Source organism: Oncorhynchus gorbuscha, linkage group LG02 (assembly GCF_021184085.1).
Source record: "Oncorhynchus gorbuscha isolate QuinsamMale2020 ecotype Even-year linkage group LG02, OgorEven_v1.0, whole genome shotgun sequence".
Taxonomy (NCBI): Eukaryota; Metazoa; Chordata; class Actinopteri; order Salmoniformes; family Salmonidae; genus Oncorhynchus; species Oncorhynchus gorbuscha.
Window position 1 is genome coordinate 108,481,117 of NC_060174.1, and position 19,264 is coordinate 108,500,380.

A 19,264-nucleotide genomic window follows, 5' to 3' on the forward strand; every position below is an offset into this window, starting at 1 on the left:
CTACTACTACTGTTACTACTACTACCACTACTACTACTACTACTACTACTACTACTACTACTACTACTACTACTGTTACTACTACTACCACTACTACTACTACTACTACTACTACTACTACTACCACTACTACTACTACTGTTACTACTACTACCACTACTACTACTACTACTACCACTACTACTACTACTACTACTACTACTACTACTACTATTACTACTACTACTACTACTACTACCACTACTACTACTACTACTACCACTACTACTACTGTTACTACTATTACTACTACTACTGTTACTACTACTACTGTTACTACTACTACTACCACTACTACTACTATTACTATTACTACTACTACTGTTACTACTATTACTACTACTACTTCTACTACTACTACTACTACTGTTAATACTACTACTACTACTACTGTTACTACTACTACTACTACTATTACTACTACTACTACTGTTAATACTACTACTACTACTGTTACTACTATTACTACTACTACTGTTACTACTACTACTACTACTACTACTACTACTACTACTACCACTACTACTGTTACTACTTCTACTACTACCTACTACTACTACTACTATTACTACTATTACTACTACTACTGTTACTACTACTACTACTACTACTGTTACTACTGTTACTACTACTACTACTACTGTTACTACTACTACTACTACTGTTACTACTACTGTTACTACAACTACTACTACTACTACTACTATTACTACTACTACTACTACTGTTACTACTATTACTACTACTACTGTTACTACTACTACTACTACTACTGTTACTACTGTTACTACTACTACTACTACTGTTACTACTACTACTACTACTGTTACTACTACTGTTACTACAACTACTACTACTACTACTACTGCTGCTACTGAGGTGCATTTTGGAGGAGTGGGTGACCTGGGTGGGAGGAGTCGTAGATGAGTTGTAATGGACCTTGATGGAGGGCAGGTGGCAGCCGATGACCCTCTCTGGGGCAGACACAGACCCAAACCAGACGTTGATGGAGGAGGTGAGGATGGGGTCAATGATTGGTGCGTAAAACCGGATCAAGATTGACTGCCTCAAGTAGTACCTTCACTGATGCCTTCTGGGTGGACCGCTGGGAGGATCACTAGTGTCTTCTGGGTGACCGCTGGGAGGATCACTGATGCCTTCTGGGTGACCGCTGGGAGGATCACTAGTGCCTTCTGGCTGAACACTGGGAGTTTCACTAGTGCTACTATTGCTATGACCACATCTTAAAGTAAGCTCTACTCTGTCTCCACAGAAACAAACTGCCCTCCAGGTTGGGGGTGCAGTACATGGGAGACATCACCTGGATCAGGTCCCCTCGGCCAAATGCCCCGGTAGTGCCCTGGGGCCTCAGGAAGGCCCTCAACTGGGTGAGATGGCACTTTATTCACCCAGAGAGAGAGATTTATTTACCCCGATAGAGAGATTTATTTACCCAGAGAGAGAGAGATGTATTTACCCAGAGAGAGAGATGTATTTACCCAGAGAGAGAGATGTATTTACCCAGAGAGAGAGAGATGTATTTACCCAGAGAGAGAGATTTATTTACCCAGAGAGAGAGATTTATTTACCCAGAGAGAGAGAGAGAGATGTATTTACCCAGAGAGAGAGAGATGTATTTACCCAGAGAGAGAGATGTATTTACCCAGAGAGAGAGATTTATTTACCCATAGAGAGAGATGTATTTACCCAGAGAGAGAGAGATGTATTTACCCAGAGAGAGAGAGATGTATTTACCCAGAGAGAGAGAGATATGGATGTAGAAAGACAGACATAGAGACTGAATGACTGGTTGATTGACTGACTGGTTGATTGACTGACTGACTGATTGATTGATTGATTGACTGACTGACTGACTGACTGATTGACTGACTGATTGACTGACTTTGACTGACTGGTTGATTGACTGACTGATTGACTGACTGACTGGTTGATTGACTGACTGGCGGTTGACTAATTGGTTGTTTGACTGACTGACTGACTGGTTTGCTGACTAACTAACTGACTGGTTGATTGACTGACTTGTTGACTGGTTGACTGACTGGTTGATTGACTGACTGGTTGACTGACTGACTGGTTGATTGACTGACTGATTTGTTTACTGGTTGATTGACTGACTGGTTGACTAACTAACTGACTGGTTGATTTGCTGACTTGTTGACTGATTGACTGACTGGTTGATTGACTGATTTGTTGACTGGTTGACTGGCTGACTGATTTGTTGACTGGTTGATTGACTGATTTGTTGAGTGGTTGACTAGATGATTGACTGACTAGTTGACTAGATGATTGACTGACTGGTTGACTAGTTGATTGACTGACTGGTTGACTAGTTGACTGACTGATTGGTTGACTGACTGACTGGTTCACTGACTGGTGCACTGATACCTGATACCTCTCAACCTCCATTTGTACAGGTGGAGGAGCGCTACGCTGGCGTGGCGGTCTATGTGGTAGCCAATGGGGTGCAGGAAGACCCGGCCCGCTTCGACGACAGTCTGAGAGTCTACTACCTGTACAGCTACATCAACGAAGCTCTTAAAGGTGTGGGAACACACACACACACACACACACACACACACACACACACACACACACACACACACACACACACACACACACACACACACACACACACACACACACACACACACACACACACACACACACACACACACACGTGCAATGGCCCTGATGAGAGGGAAGTCTATAGCTACTTCAATGAGCCTAAATTAAAGGGAGGGTCTGTAAAATAGCAGAGGATTAAACACACACACAACGCCCAAAAATTAAAGGGACGGTCTGTAAAATAGCAGAGGATTAAACACACACACAACACCCTAAATTAAAGGGACGGTCTGTAATATAGCAGCGGATTAAACACACAGACAACGCCCTAAATTAAAGGGACGGTCTGTAAAATAGCAGAGGATTAAACACACACACAACGCCCTAAATTAAAGGGACGGTCTGTAATATGAATGGTGCAGTGGTCTAAGGCACTGCATCTCAGTGCAAGAGGCATCACTACAGTCCCTGGTTTGAATCCAGGCTGAATCACATCTGGCTGTGATTGGAAGTCCCATAGGGCATCACACAACTGGCCCAGCCTCGTCCAGATTTGCCAGGGGGGGGGTAGGCCATCATTGTAAATAAGAATTAGCTCTTAACTGACTTTCCTAGTTAAATAAAAGATTAAAATAAAATAATGTGTAGGATTAAACACACACACACAATGCCTCCAATTTAGTCAGTGGTCCCTGACGTAATTTCCTCTTGGTCAAATGGTTTAGACGTTGGTTTGCCCAGTGAGACCACCACACTATGACTCTGACCAGTTACATGACACCTGTTATGGTATTGATTATGACACCTGTTATGGTATTGATGATGACACCTGTTATGGTATTGATTATGACACCTGTTATGGTATTGATTATGACACCTGTTATGGTATTGATGATGACACCTGTTATGGTATTGATTACGCCACCTGTTATGGTATTGATTATGACACCTGTTATGGTATTGATTATGATGACACCTGTTATGGTATTGATTATGACATCTGTTATGGTATTGATTACGACACCTGTTATGGTATTGATTATGACACCTGTTATGGTATTGATTATGACACCTGTTATGGTATTGATTATGACACCTGTTATGGTATTGATTATGATGACACCTGTTATGGTATTATTTGAACTGTTTATGATTATGATGACACTGTTATGGTGTGACACCTGTTTGGTATTGATTATGACACCTGTTATGGTATTGATTATGACACCTGTTATGGTATTGATTATGACACCTGTTATGGTATTGATTATGATGACACCTGTTATGGTATTGATTATGACACCTGTTATGGTATTGATTATGACACCTGTTATGGTATTGATTATGATGACACCTGTTATGGTATTGATTATGACACCTGTTATGGTATTGATTATGACACCTGTTATGGTATTGATTATGACACCTGTTATGGTATTGATTATGATGACACCTGTTATGGTATTGATTATGACACCTGTTATGGTATTGATTATGACACCTGTTATGGTATTGATTATGATGACACCTGTTATGGTATTGATTATGACACCTGTTATGGTATTGATTATGACACCTGTTATGGTATTGATTATGACACCTGTTATGGTATTGATTATGACACCTGTTATGGTATTGATTATGACACCTGTTATGGTATTGATTATGATGACACCTGTTATGGTATTGATTATGACACCTGTTATGGTATTGATTATGGTGTCACTGTTATGGTATTGATTATGACACCTGTTATGGTATTGATTATGATGACACCTGTTATGGTATTGATTATGACACCTGTTATGGTATTGATTATGACACCTGTTATGGTATTGATTATGACACCTGTTATGGTATTGATTATGATACCTGTTATGGTATTGATTATGGTGTCACTGTTATGGTATTGATTATGATACCTGTTATGGTATTGATTATGGTGTCACTGTTATGGTATTGATTATGACACCTGTTATGGTATTGATTATGATGACACTGTTATATACAGTCGTGGCCAAAAGTTTTGAGAATGACACAAATATTGTCCACAAAGTTTGCTGCTTCAGTGTCTTTAGATATTTTTGTCAGATGTTACTATGGAATACTGAAGTATAATTACAAGCATTTCATAAGTGTCAAAGGCTTTTATTGACAATTACATGAAGTTGATGCAAAGACTCAATATTTGCAGTGTTGACCCTTCTTTTTCAAGACCTCTGCAATCCACCCTGGCATGCTGTCAATTAACCTCTGGGCCACATCCTGACTGATGGCAGCCCATTCTTGCTAAATCAATTCTTAGTTTGTCAGAATTTGTGGGTTTTTGTTTGTCCACCCGCCTCTTGGGGATTGACCACAAGTTCTCAATGATATTAAGGTCTGGGGAGTTTCCTGGCCATGGATTCAAAATGTCAATGTTTTGTTCCCTGAGCCACTTAGTTATCACTTTGCCTTATGGCAAAGAGTAGCACATGAGATGGCAATTTTATGTAGGACCTATTTATTTGCAAAATTGTCTAAAGAAACAGGAATTTCCCTAAACCAAGCACGATTTTAACAGACCCATCATGCTGGAAAAGGCATTGTTCGTCACCAAACTGTTCCTGGAAGGTTGGGAGAAGTTGCTCTCGGAGGATGTGTTGGTACCATTCTTTATCCAGGGCTGTGTTCTTCTGCAAAATTGTGAGTGAACCCACTCCCTTGGCTGAGACGCAACCCCACACATGAATGGTCTCAGGATGCTTTACTGTTGGTATGACACAGGACTGATGGTAGCGCTCACCTTGTCTTCTCCGGACAAGCTTTATTCCGGATGCCACAAACAATCGGAAAGGGGATTCATCAGAGAAAATGACTTTGCCCCAGTCGTCAGCAGTCCAATCCCTGTACCTTTTGCAGAATATCACTCTGTCCCTGATGTTTTTCCTGGAGAGAAGTGGCTTCTTTGCTGCCCTTCTTGACACCAGGCCATCTTCCAAAAGTCTTCGCCTCACTGTGCGTGCAGATGCAGTCACACCTGCCTGCTGCCATTCCTGAGCAAGCTCTGTACTGGTGGTGCCCCGATCCCGCAGGTGAATCAACTTTAGGAGACGGTCCTGGCGCTTGCTGAACTTTCTTGGGCGCCCTGAAGCATTCTTCACAACAATTGAACCGCTCTCCTTGAAGTTCTTGATGATCCGATAAATGGTTGATTTAGGTGCAATCTTACTGTCAGCAATATCCTTGCCTGTGAAGCACTTTTTTGTGCAAAGCGATGATGACAGCACGTGTTTCCTTGCAGGTAACCATGGTTGACAGAGGAAGAACAATGATTCCAAGCACCACCCTCCTTTTGAAGCTTCCAGTCTGTTATTCACACTCAGTCAGCATGACAGAGTGATCTCCAGCCTCGATAACACACCCGTGTTAACAGGAGAATCACTGATAATGATGTCAGCTGGTCCTTTTGAGGCAGGGCTGAAGTGCAGGGAAATATTTTTTTTTTTGTGGATTCAGTTCATTTGCATGGCAAAGAGGGACTTTGCAATTTATCTGATCACTCTTCATAACATTCTGGAGTATATGCAAATTGCCATCATACATACTGAGGCAGCAGACTTTGTGAAAATGTATATTTGTGTCATTCTCAAAACGTTTGGCCACGACTGTACAATCGGACGTATTTAAGTCAAATGTTACCAAAGTTTGTCTGCCTTTCATTTCACTTTGTGTGCCTCCATTTCGAGAATGTTATTTTTGGTACTTTGAGTTTAATTATTAGACAGACATACAGCTTACTGACCCTAGAGGACGACGACCGGCTGACTGAACACACACGAACTCACACTTGTTTTCGTGTTACATGTGCTACATCTGCGTCATTGTCTATATTATTCCAGTCGATGACAGTAGAGAACCTTCAAACACTGAGATATTTACTAAACATTAGATACAAGACAAACAAATGACAAACTGAACAACCAAAATGCAACGCTAAAAATGTATGTTTTAAAATATGTCCACAGTTTCAGCCCCTCTCAGGTTCTCTGACAGGTTATTCCAGAGGCTGGGGGTATAATAACTAAAGGCTGTCTCTCCATGCCTCTTGGTCCCAGACTGGGGGTATAATAACTAAAGGCTGTCTCTCCATGCCTCTTGGTCCCAGACTGGGGGTTAAAAGGCTGTCTCTCCATGCCTCTTGGTCCTGGGCTTTAGGGTTAAAAGGCTGTCTCTCCATGCCTCTTGGTCCTGTGCTTTAGGATAGTTAAAAGGCTGTCTCTCCATGCCTCTTGGTCCTGTGCTTTAGGATAGTTAAAAGGCTGTCTCTCCATGCCTCTTGGTCCCCAGACTGGGCTTTAGGATAGTTAATAAGGCTGTCTCTCCATGCCTCTTGGTCCTGTGCTTTAGGATAGTTAAAAGGCTCTCCATGCCTCTTGGTCCTGGGCTTTAGGATAGTTAAAAGGCTGTCTCTCCATGCCTCTTGGTCCTGGGCTTTAGGATAGTTAAAAGGCTGTCTCTCCATGCCTCTTGGTCCTGTGCTTTAGGATAGTTAAAAGGCTGTCTCTCCATGCCTCTTGGTCCTGGGCTTTAGGATAGTTAAAAGGCTGTCTCTCCATGCCTCTTGGTCCTGTGCTTTAGGATAGTTAAAAGGCTGTCTCTCCATGCCTCTTGGTCCTTTAGGATAGTTAAAAGGCTGTCTCTCCATGCCTCTTGGTCCTGTGCTTTAGGATAGTTAAAAGGCTGTCTCTCCATGCCTCTTGGTCCTGGGCTTTAGGATAGTTAAAAGGCTGTCTCTCCATGCCTCTTGGTCCTGTGCTTTAGGATAGTTAAAAGGCTGTCTCTCCATGCCTCTTGGTCCTGTGCTAGGGCTGTCTCTCCATGCCTCTTGGTCCTGTGCTTTAGGATAGTTAAAAGGCTGTCTCTCCATGCCTCTTGGTCCTGGGCTTTAGGATAGTTAAAAGGCTGTCTCTCCATGCCTCTTGGTCCTGTGCTTTAGGATAGTTAAAAGGCTGTCTCTCCATGCCTCTTGGTCCTGTGCTTTAGGATAGTTAAAAGGCTGTCTCTCCATGCCTCTTGGTCCCAGACTGGGGGTATAATAACTAAAGGCTGTCTCTCCATGCCTCTTGGTCCTGGGCTTTAGGATAGTTAAAAGGCTGTCTCTCCATGCCTCTTGGTCCTGTGCTTTAGGATAGTTAAAAGGCTGTCTCTCCATGCCTCTTGGTCCTGTGCTTTAGGATAGTTAAAAGGCTGTCTCTCCATGCCTCTTGGTCCTGTGCTTTAGGATAGTTAAAAGGCTGTCTCTCCATGCCTCTTGGTCCTGTGCTTTAGGATAGTTAAAAGGCTGTCTCTCCATGCCTCTTGGTCCTGGGCTTTAGGATAGTTAAAAGGCTGTCTCTCCATGCCTCTTGGTCCTGTGCTTTAGGATAGTTAAAAGGCTGTCTCTCCATGCCTCTTGGTCCTGGGCTTTAGGATAGTTAAAAGGCTGTCTCTCCATGCCTCTTGGTCCTGTGCTTTAGGATAGTTAAAAGGCTGTCTCTCCATGCCTCTTGGTCCTGTGCTTTAGGATAGTTGCTGTCCATGCCTCTTGGTCCTGTGCTTTAGGATAGTTAAAAGGCTGGTGATAGTTAAAAGGCTGTCTCTCCATGCCTCTTGGTCCTGGGCTTTAGGATAGTTAAAAGGCTGTCTCTCCATGCCTCTTGGTCCCAGACTGGGGGTATAATAACTAAAGGCTGTCTCTCCATGCCTCTTGGTCCTGTGCTTTAGGATAGTTAAAAGGCTGTCTCTCCATGCCTCTTGGTCCTGGGCTTTAGGATAGTTAAAAGGCTGTCTCTCCAAAGGCTGTCTCTCCATGCCTCTTGGTCCCTTTAGGATAGTTAAAACTGTCTCTCCATGCCTCTTGGGTGCTTTAGGATAGTTAAAAGGCTGTCTCTCCATGCCTCTTGGTCCTGTGCTTTAGGATAGTTAAAAGGCTGTCTCTCCATGCCTCTTGGTCCCAGACTGGGGGTATAATAACTAAAGGCTGTCTCTCCATGCCTCTTGGTCCTGTGCTTTAGGATAGTTAAAAGGCTGTCTCTCCATGCCTCTTGGTCCTGTGCTTTAGGATAGTTAAAAGGCTGTCTCTCCATGCCTCTTGGTCCCAGACTGGGGGTATAATAACTAAAGGCTGTCTCTCCATGCCTCTTGGTCCTGTGCTTTAGGATAGTTAAAAGGCTGTCTCTCCATGCCTCTTGGTCCTGGGCTTTAGGATAGTTAAAAGGCTGTCTCTCCATGCCTCTTGGTCCTGTGCTTTAGGATAGTTAAAAGGCTGTCTCTCCATCCTGTGCTTTAGGATAGTTAAAGGCTGTCTCTCCATGCCTCTTGGTCCCAGCTGGGGGTAAAGGCTGTCTCTCCATGCCTCTTGGTCCTGTGCTTTAGGATAGTTAAAAGGCTGTCTCTCCATGCTTCTTGGTCCATGCCTCTTGGTCCTGTGCTTTAGGATAGTTAAAAGGCTGTCTCTCCATGCCTCTTGGTCCTGTGCTTTAGGATAGTTAAAAGGCTGTCTCTCCATGCCTCTTGGTCCTGGGCTTTAGGATAGTTAAAAGGCTGTCTCTCCATGCCTCTTGGTCCCAGACTGTATAATAACTAAAGGCTTTAGGATATAATAAAAAGGCTGTCTCTCCATGCCTCTTGGTCCTGGGCTTTAGGATAGTTAAAAGGCTGTCTCTCCATGCCTCTTGGTCCTGTGCTTTAGGATAGTTAAAAGGCTGTCTCTCCATGCCTCTTGGTCCTGGGCTTTAGGATAGTTAAAAGGCTGTCTCTCCATGCCTCTTGGTCCTGTGCTTTAGGATAGTTAAAAGGCTGTCTCTCCATGCCTCTTGGTCCTGGGCTTTAGGATAGTTAAAAGGCTGTCTCTCCATGCCTCTTGGTCCCAGACTGGGGGTATAATAACTAAAGGCTGTCTCTCCATGCCTCTTGGTCCCAGACTGGGGGTATAATAACTAAAGGCTGTCTCTCCATGCCTCTTGGTCCTGGGCTTTAGGATAGTTAAAAGGCTGTCTCTCCATGCCTCTTGGTCCTGGGCTTTAGGATAGTTAAAAGGCTGTCTCTCCATGCCTCTTGGTCCCAGACTGGGGGTATAATAACTAAAGGCTGTCTCTCCATGCCTCTTGGTCCCAGACTGGGGGTATAATAACTAAAGGCTGTCTCTCCATGCCTCTTGGTCCTGGGCTTTAGGATAGTTAAAGGCTGTCTCTCCATGCCTCTTGGTCCTGGGCTTTAGGATAGTTAAAAGGCTGTCTCTCCATGCCTCTTGGTCCCAGACTGGGGGCATAATAACTAAAGGCTGTCTCTCCATGCCTCTTGGTCCTGTGCTTGCTGTCTCTCCATGCCTCTTGGTCCTGTGCTTTAGGATAGTTAAAAGGCTGTCTCTCCATGCCTCTTGGTCCTGGGCTTTAGGATAGTTAAAAGGCTGTCTCTCCATGCCTCTTGGTCCTGGGCTTTAGGATAGTTAAAAGGCTCTCTCTCCATGCCTCTTGGTCCTGGGCTTTAGGATAGTTAAAAGGCTGTCTCTCCATGCCTCTTGGTCCCAGACTGGGGGTATAATAACTAAAGGCTGTCTCTCCATGCCTCTTGGTCCCAGACTGGGGGTATAATAACTAAAGGCTGTCTCTCCATGCCTCTTGGTCCTGGGCTTTAGGATAGTTAAAAGGCTGTCTCTCCATGCCTCTTGGTCCTGGGCTGTCTTCCATGCCTCTTGGTCCTGTGCTTTAGGATAGTTAAAAGGCTGTCTCTCCATGCCTCTTGGTCCCAGACTGGGGGTATAATAACTAAAGGCTGTCTCTCCATGCCTCTTGGTCCCAGACTGGGGGTATAATAACTAAAGGCTGTCTCTCCATGCCTCTTGGTCCCAGACTGGGGGTATAATAACTAAAGGCTGTCTCTCCATGCCTCTTGGTCCTGTGCTTTAGGATAGTTAAAAGGCTGTCTCTCCATGCCTCTTGGTCCTGGGCTTTAGGATAGTTAAAAGGCTGTCTCTCCATGCCTCTTGGTCCTGGGCTTTAGGATAGTTAAAAGGCTGTCTCTCCATGCCTCTTGGTCCTGTGCTTTAGGATAGTTAAAAGGCTGTCTCTCCATGCCTCTTGGTCCTGGGCTTTAGGATAGTTAAAAGGCTGTCTCTCCATGCCTCTTGGTCCTGTGCTTTAGGATAGTTAAAAGGCTGTCTCTCCATGCCTCTTGGTCCTGGGCTTTAGGATAGTTAAAAGGCTGTCTCTCCATGCCTCTTGGTCCTGGGCTTTAGGATAGTTAAAAGGCTGTCTCTCCATGCCTCTTGGTCCCAGACTGGGGGTATAATAACTAAAGGCTGGGGACATAGTAACTAAAGGCTGGGGTCATAATAACTAAAGGCTGCCTCTCCATGCCTCTCGGTCCTGGGCTTTAGGATAGTTAAAAGGCTGTCTCTCCATGCCTCTCGGTCCTGTGCTTTAGGATAGTTAAAAGGCTGTCTCTCCATGCCTCTTGGTCCTGGGCTTTAGGATAGTTAAAAGGCTGTCTCTCCATGCCTCTTGGTCCTGTGCTTTAGGATAGTTAAAAGGCTGTCTCTCCATGCCTCTTGGTCCTGTGCTTTAGGATAGTTAAAAGGCTGTCTCTCCATGCCTCTTGGTCCTGGCTTTAGGATAGTTAAAAGGCTGTCTCTCCATGCCTCTTGGTCCTGTGCTTTAGGATAGTTAAAAGGCTGTCTCTCCATGCCTCTTGGTCCTGTGCTTTAGGATAGTTAAAAGGCTGTCTCTCCATGCCTCTTGGTCCTGGGCTTTAGGATAGTTAAAAGGCTGTCTCTCCATGCCTCTTGGTCCTGGGCTTTAGGATAGTTAAAAGGCTGTCTCTCTATGCCTCTTGGTCCCAGACTGGGGGTATAGTAACTAAAGGTTGTCTCTCCATGCCTCTTGGTCCCAGGCTGGGGTCATAATAACTAAAGGCTGCCTCTCCATGCCTCTTGGTCCCAGACTGGGGTCATAATAACTAAAGGCTGCCTCTCCATGTCTCTTGGTCCTGGGATTTAGGATAGTTAAAAGGCCAGAGGACCTGAGGGGCTTCCTGGGTACATAACTTAAAGCATGTCCTGAACCATGTATTGAGGTGCACCATTGTGGATTGATTCTAAAACCAATAGAAGATTCTTCAAAATGAATTCTAAAACTCACAGGCATTCAGAGACCTTAAAACCAGTGTAATGTGTGTTCTCCTTCTGGCTTGATCAGTACCCGTGCTGAAGCATTCTGTATGTTTTGTAGATGACCAATGACTTTCTTGGGTAGACCAGACAGGAGAGCATTAAAGGAGTTGAGCCTACTTGTAATAAAATGGATGAGTCTCTCTGTATCAGCCTGCTTGTAATAAAATGGATGAGTCTCTCTGTATCAGCCTGCTTGTAATAAAATGGATGAGTCTCTCTGTATCAGCCTGCTTGTAATAAAATGGTATGAGTCTCTGGCAATGTTCCTCAGGTGGTTAAAAACTATATTGGTCACATTCCTAATCTGTGATTCAAAATTGAGTTCAGAATCTAAAATGACAACAATTTATTTTTTACCTGGTGAATTAAAAACTATGTGCGTCCAGATTTCCTCTCTGTGCATTTGGCTCCAACAAGAAGTATCTCTGTGCATTTGGCTCCAACAAGAAGTACCTCTGTGCATTTGGCTCCAACAAGAAGTACCTCTGTGCATTTGGCTCCAACAAGAAGTACCTCTGTGCATTTGGCTCCAACAAGAAGTACCTCTGTGTTGTTTTTACTTAACTGGAGGAAGTTGTGAGCCATCCAACTATTTACATTTAAATATAGCCCATTTATCATCATGAAATATGTGATTATTGATAATGTGATTATTGATCATGTGATTATTGATAATGTGATTATTGATCATGTGATTATTGTAATGTGATTATTGATCATGTGATTATTGATCATGTGATTATTGATGATGTGATTATTGATAATGTGATTATTGCTATGTGATTATTGATAATGCGATTATTGATAATGTGATTATTGATCATGTGATTATTGATCATGTGATTATTGATCATGTGATTATTGATGATGTGATTATTGATCATGTGATTATTGATCATGTGATTATTGATCATGTGATTATTGCTATGTGATTATTGTTAATGTGATTATTGATCATGTGATTATTGATAATGTGATTATTGATATGTGATTATTGATAATGTGATTATTGATCATGCGATTATGAACGTATGATGAAAGAAAGAAATGATGGACTTTAATGAATTATTCTTATGTGTTGAACTAGCAATATGGAGTTGAGACCCATTTCTCCCCAGGCATGGTAAGCCCTAGTTACGGCATAGTTACACAAGAGAACATGTCGACCACAAGAGAACATGTCGACCACAGTTTCATCCCCCCCCCCCGACCCCTCCCACCCAAAAAAACATTGATCAGATTTGTTTTTGCACAAGCAGAGCTTCAGATTCATTTAGCAGATGCTGAACCGGGGAAGTGTTTAAAACACGTCTTGGCTAAAGGGTAACTTCTGAACAGATAGGTCTTACAATTGTAATAAACCTTTACTTCTCCTTCTTCTCCTTCTTTCCTTCCCCGCCCAGCCTACATCCTAGACGGAGTGAATCTGAAGGGTTACTTCGCCTACTCCCTGAACGACCAGAGAGACCCAGGCTTCGGCTTGTACGGTCATGTCCAAGATGAGGAAATCCTCAAAACATCTCTGTCCCAGTATCAGAACATTATCCGGCACAACGGCTTCCCTCTCCAGGGGACCCTTACCTCGGCCCCGCAGTGCCCCAGTCAGCCTCTACCCTGCTCGGGGTGTCTGGTCCTGACCAAGAGACCTGTGGTGGGCTTCCTGTCTCTGGTGGGGTCCGCGGTCCTGGTCACCCTTGGGCTGATTATATACTACGCTGCCAAGAGACACAGGGGCCAAGGTACAAATGGCACCATATTCTCTAAAATATAGGGCCCTGGTCTAAAGTAGTGCACTATATAGGGAATAGGGTTCCATAGGGCTCTGGTCTAAAGTAGTGTACTATATAGGGAATAGGGTTCCATAGGACTCTGGTCTAAAGTAGTGTACTATATAGGGAATAGGGTGCCATTTGGGAACACGTGGTGATGGTGGTGATGAAAATTAAGTGTATTTCTGAAACGTGTGTTATAGGTAGTCCTCCGGGTTCGAGTCACTTGACCTTTAACCCTTCTATGTCTGCTGATCTGAAGGAATCAGGAAAAAGGTAGAAGCAACATGTCAGAATTATCCACCATGTCAGCACTAGATCTCTGACACCTATCCAGTTCCTCGAGATCTGTAAAACAAAGTCGTGGGCTTAGGGCCAAGGGTTTATTGTAGCACCCCCCCCCCCCCCCTATTGACATAGACCCATGTGGGGTCACATAACTGGAGCCATTTAAATGGATTACGACCCTGTGTAGCGAATGTAGTTGATGAATGTAGTTGATTTAGTTGATGAATGTAGTTGATGAATGTAGTTGATTTAGTTGATGAATGTAGTTGATTTAGTTGATGTGGTGTGTCTTTGTGTTCATAGAACTGTATGTTCGTTTATTTCCACGTCGTTTTTATGAAACTCAAACCAGCAGCGTTTGTTTCATGTATTTCAGTCTGAAGATAAAGTATTGTTCTATAACAAACAATTGTCTTTTTTTAAACATTTTTTAAATGAACTTGTTTGACGTGGTATCATAACGAATGATCTCGTGTCGATTATTTTTCCTACAGACTCTTAAATTAATTGAATCTTTGTATTAAACTGTGTGTTTATAATAAGTCACACTGTGTCAGATAACCTATTGTACCTTGATGTCTACTAGGCAAAACAAAACAACTATCGAGTGAAAGCAAGTCTCCCGTGACCAATAACTCTTAGTCCCCTTTGACCAATAACTCTTAGTCCCCTTTGACCAATAACTCTTAGTCCCCTTTGACCAATAACTCTTAGTCCCCTTTGACCAATAACTCTTAGTCCCCTTTGACCAATAACTCTTAGTCCCCTTTGACCAGTAACTCTTAGTCCCCTTTGACCAATATCTCTTAGTCCCCTTTGACCAGTAACTCTTAGTCCCCTTTGACCAATAACTCTTAGTCCCCTTTGACCAATAACTCTTAGTCCCCTTTGACCAGTAACTCTTAGTCCCCTTTGACCAATAACTCTTAGTCCCCTTTGACCAATACCTGTACTACCGCAGGGCCTGTTGTGAAGTAGGCAAAGGACTTATCCCAAATTGCTCCCTATTCCCTAAATATTGTGCTTTTAGGGCTGGGATACTCATTAGTATCTTGGCAAGGAAACAAAACATGAAGCAGATGATTTAACTAAATTGTAGCCGATGTGAAATGCCTAGCTAGTGGCGTTTCAATCGGGGACGTCACTTGCACGGGCCGCGGCTTTTGTGGGTGACGACGCATCGAGGGTGACTGTTGTCTGTGTGCAGAGCGTCCCTGGTTCGCGCCCAGGTCGGGGCGAGGGGACGGACGTAAAGTCTATACTGTTACATAAAACAGCCCTGTTTTGAACAAGCATGTGATCCAAGAGGCACATTTATTTATTTAACAAACAGGAGGTTTTTAAAACGGAACAAATTGTTCGGATTGCTTCATGTTTACATTTTTTGTTTGCTGCCATGGAAAACATATCGCGATACCGGTATCATCCCGGCCCTAAGATTCACTACTTTTGACCAGAGCCCACGTGACCTCTGTCATATCTCCGATGGATCGTTCATTTATTGCCAAAATGCAATGAAGGGACACATTATAGATGAATTCTCAGTCATCAAATGAATATTAACAGTACTCCCACAACAATTATTCATAGATCTTCTGTATAATATTATACTAACAAACAAAAAAAATTACAAATCTAAGGGTGTGTTTCGTAAAATTGCATTCAATTTGTCGGAGTAAACTCTGGGCTGTTTGTAAATTCAGTTCATTGTCAGATTGCCGGTAAACTCAGAGCATTGTCAGATTGCCGGTAAACTCAGAGCATTGTCAGATTGCCGGTAAACTCAGAGCATTGTCAGATTGCCGGTAAACTCAGAGCATTGTCAGATTGCCGGTAAACTCAGAGCATTGTCAGATTGCCGGTAAACTCAGAGCGCGCACTGGACGCGCTGACCGAGGACTACTAACCGGTTAACGTTTTCTAGCTACTTCCAGACACAAATGAGAGAACAGCTCATATCCAGAGCATTACTGACTAACTGTGCTGCTGGCAACAATTTAATTGTTAGTTGTTTTTGTTTACCGGCATTTAGTGTCTCCGATCATATTCAACGGTTGTTTCCCGTTTGAAAAATGAATGTTATTCTGCACTCTGGCACACAGACGAGGGTGCACTGACATCGGAGTAGATAGCCAGAGTGCATTTACAAAATGTCTATAAAAAAAAAAAGTTATTGTGATCATATGGTGGATAAACAATCTTGTAATAATTCCTAAATTCTAATAATAAAACAAAAAGTGTTTTGAAATGTAATCTCATGTCTACAACATAAAATAAACTCCTATGATCGATTTTAGTATTCGAAATAAATGAACTGAACATGAAAAAAAGTGACACAATCAAGTGTTTCTCAAAATGGCCGCTACCGGAAGGACCAAATTGGAGCGCGAGTCTAAATTCAAGTATGTGAAATGCAGCCTGGGAGGGGCACTTCTGGAATGCTTACCCAGTTTGTACATATTTTGAAGCATGCATAGATGGAACTGCTGGGAGATGGAGACCAGCACACTGTCAACAAAAATTATTTTATTCCAAAACTGACACACACACACAATTATCATTAGTAACAAGGAAATGGTAAAGTCTAGTTTCACCAGGTCATCTAACTGCAGGCATTTCAAACCGTGGCACAGCAACAGAGAGCCAGAGAGACACGCAGTTAACCAAAGCCTCTATGAAATATACCTAAGAATTTATTCTCAATTTCAACGTAAATGTCGACTTTATATATTGTCGCACTGCTAAGCAGACAAGTAGCCAGTGGCTACTAGTGTAGTTCAACATAGACCTATATTACGTTTCAACATAGACCTATATTACGTTTCAACATAGGCCTATATTACGTTTCAACATAGGCCAATATTACGTTTCAACATAGGCCAATATTACGTTTCAACATAGGCCAATATTACGTTTCAACATAGACCAAATATTCAACATAGGCCAATATTTTCAACATAGACCAATAGTTTCAACATAGACCAATATTACGTTTCAACATAGACCAATATTACGTTTCAACATAGGCCAATATTACGTTTCAACATAGACCAATATTACGTTTCAACATAGACCAATATTACGTTTCAACATAGACCAATATTACGTTTCAACATAGACCAATATTACGTTTCAACATAGACCAATATTACGTTTCAACATAGACCAATATTACGTTTCAACATAGGCCAATATTACGTTTCAACATAGGCCAATATTACGTTTCAACATAGGCCAATATTACGTTTCAACATAGGCCAATATTACGTTTCAACATAGACCAATATTACGTTTCAACATAGACCTATATTACGTTTCAACATAGGCCTATATTACGTTTCAACATAGACCTATATTACGTTTTGAGAAAAAGCCAACGGAAAACAGATGAGGTCCTATTAATATCCAAACGGTCTGTTTTACAGAAACGTTTTCTATCAGATAGCCTACGGCAAAAGTTGAACATTCTGCCATCACCTCCGAAGACATTGGATCAAGTTCCCCACACTATTTGCTGGGCCTAATTCTAATACTTCCAAAGTTGAACATTCTGCCATCACCTCCGAAGACATTGGATCAAGTTCCCCACACTATTTGCTGGGCCTAATTCTAATACTTCCAAAGTTGAACATTCTGCCATCACCTCCGAAGACATTGGATCAAGTTCACCACACTATTTGCTGGGCCTAATTCTAATACTTCCAAAGTGTACTAGCATATAAGGGGCATTATTGCCACCATAAAAGTTGACCATTTGGCCAAAAATAACTTCATGACAGCTACACCCTTAATAGGCCACACTTCCTGAAAATGAAAACAAAAAGACCCAGCTACTAGGTCAACCCAACTGATGGGTAAATTAACCCATGTTTGGGTCAACCCAACTGATGGGTTATTCACACAACCCAACTGGCTAAGTCAAAAATTAATCAAATAAAACATTGAGTGCAGTTTCAGGACGAGTCTGATTTTATGGCGTGAGCCAAGTTTAGAAAATGGCGCACGCAGATATTTTGTGTGAAATCTTTACACAATGGTTATAAAAAGAGGGAACATTGCTTCAGAGAGGTTATTATCTTGGTCAGGCTCAGAGATGGGAGGAGGTCTGAGTCATCACTATCTCGTTAAATCACATAAGGGTATGGTAGGGCTTGGGGTGTAGCACCAGGCCAGGGGCCCACTGGGGTCATGACCTGTGGGGGGTATAGTGCCAGTTCAGGCAAGGGTCCCAACTGACAATTCAAACGGGCCACTAGACAGATCAGAAGGAGGAGGAGGGATCTACCAGCCCACCACCAATCAATCGACAGTTCACTTTAAGACATTCGAAAGAAAGTCAACTTTATTTTACAGCAGAGGTTCAATAAGACAGTACATAGCGGAGGTTTCACTATCCAGATGAATCAATTATTGATATCAACCAAAGACTGGGCCTCTGAACCCCCTCATATTACAAGGTGTGGGAGGGTACGCAGAGGGAGAGGGTATTAGATCACAACATCAAGGCATCCAGAAGGGTGATGAAGAGGAAGGATGATGAAGAGGGGCAGAAAGAGCAAGTCGAGTTAGATCAGAACGTCATGGAGACAGGAAAGAGAGATTTAGAGTGAGGAGAGCGAGGAGGAGGAGAGAGGAGAGTGATTGAGAGAGAGCGAGAAGAAGAGCGAGAAGGAGAGAGATGAGGAGAAAGAAGGAGAGCGAGAAGGAGAGAGATGAGGAGAAAGAAGGAGAGCGAGAAGGAGAGAGATGAGGAGAAAGAAGGAGAGCGAGAAGGAGAGAGATGAGGAGAAGGAGAGCGAGAAGGAGAGAGATGAGGAGAAAGAGAGCGAGAAGGAGAGAGATGAGGAGAAAGAGAGCGAGAAGGAGAGAGATGAGGAGAAAGAGAGCGAGAAGGAGAGAGATGAGAAAGAGAGAGATGAGGAGAAGAGAGAGATGAGGAGAAAGAGAGCGAGAAGGAGAGCGATGAGGAGAAAGAGAGGAGAAAGAGGAGAAAGAGAGAGAGAAGGAGAAAGAGCGAGAAGGAGAGAGATGAAGGAGAAAGAGAGCGAGAAGGAGAGAGAGAGAGCGAGAAGGAGAAGGAGAAAGAGAGCGAGAAGGAGAGAGAGAGAAGGAGAGAGAGAGGAGAAAGAGAGGAGAAGGAGAGAAGAGGAGAAAGGAGAAAGAGAGCGAGAAGGAGAAAGAGAGCGAGAAGGAGAAAGAGAGCGAGAAGGAGAAAGAGAGCGAGAAGAGAGAGAGAGAGAGAGAGAAGGAGAAAGAGAGCGAGAAGGAGAGAGATGAGGAGAAAGAGAGCGAGAAGGAGAAAAGAGCGAGAAGGAGAAAGAGAGCGAGAAGGAGAGAGAGAGGAGAAAGAGAGAGAAGGAGAGAGATGAGGAGAAAGAGAGCGAGAAGGAGA

The 19,264-nt window shown here is 43.1% G+C and overlaps 1 protein-coding gene across 1 annotated transcript in view; it reads left to right on the forward strand.

The window, feature by feature from the left end:
• kl (klotho) overlaps positions 1 to 14,311 on the forward strand; it is a 49,872-nt gene extending 35,561 nt beyond the window's left edge. The window contains exons 13-15 of the mRNA XM_046330576.1: positions 1,313 to 1,427; positions 2,475 to 2,601; positions 13,219 to 14,311. Of these exons, the coding sequence (XP_046186532.1) occupies positions 1,313 to 1,427; positions 2,475 to 2,601; positions 13,219 to 13,586 (610 nt within the window). The 3' untranslated portion in view covers positions 13,587 to 14,311. The remainder of the gene's footprint in view (positions 1 to 1,312; positions 1,428 to 2,474; positions 2,602 to 13,218) is intronic.
• The last annotated feature ends 4,953 nt before the right edge of the window (positions 14,312 to 19,264 follow it).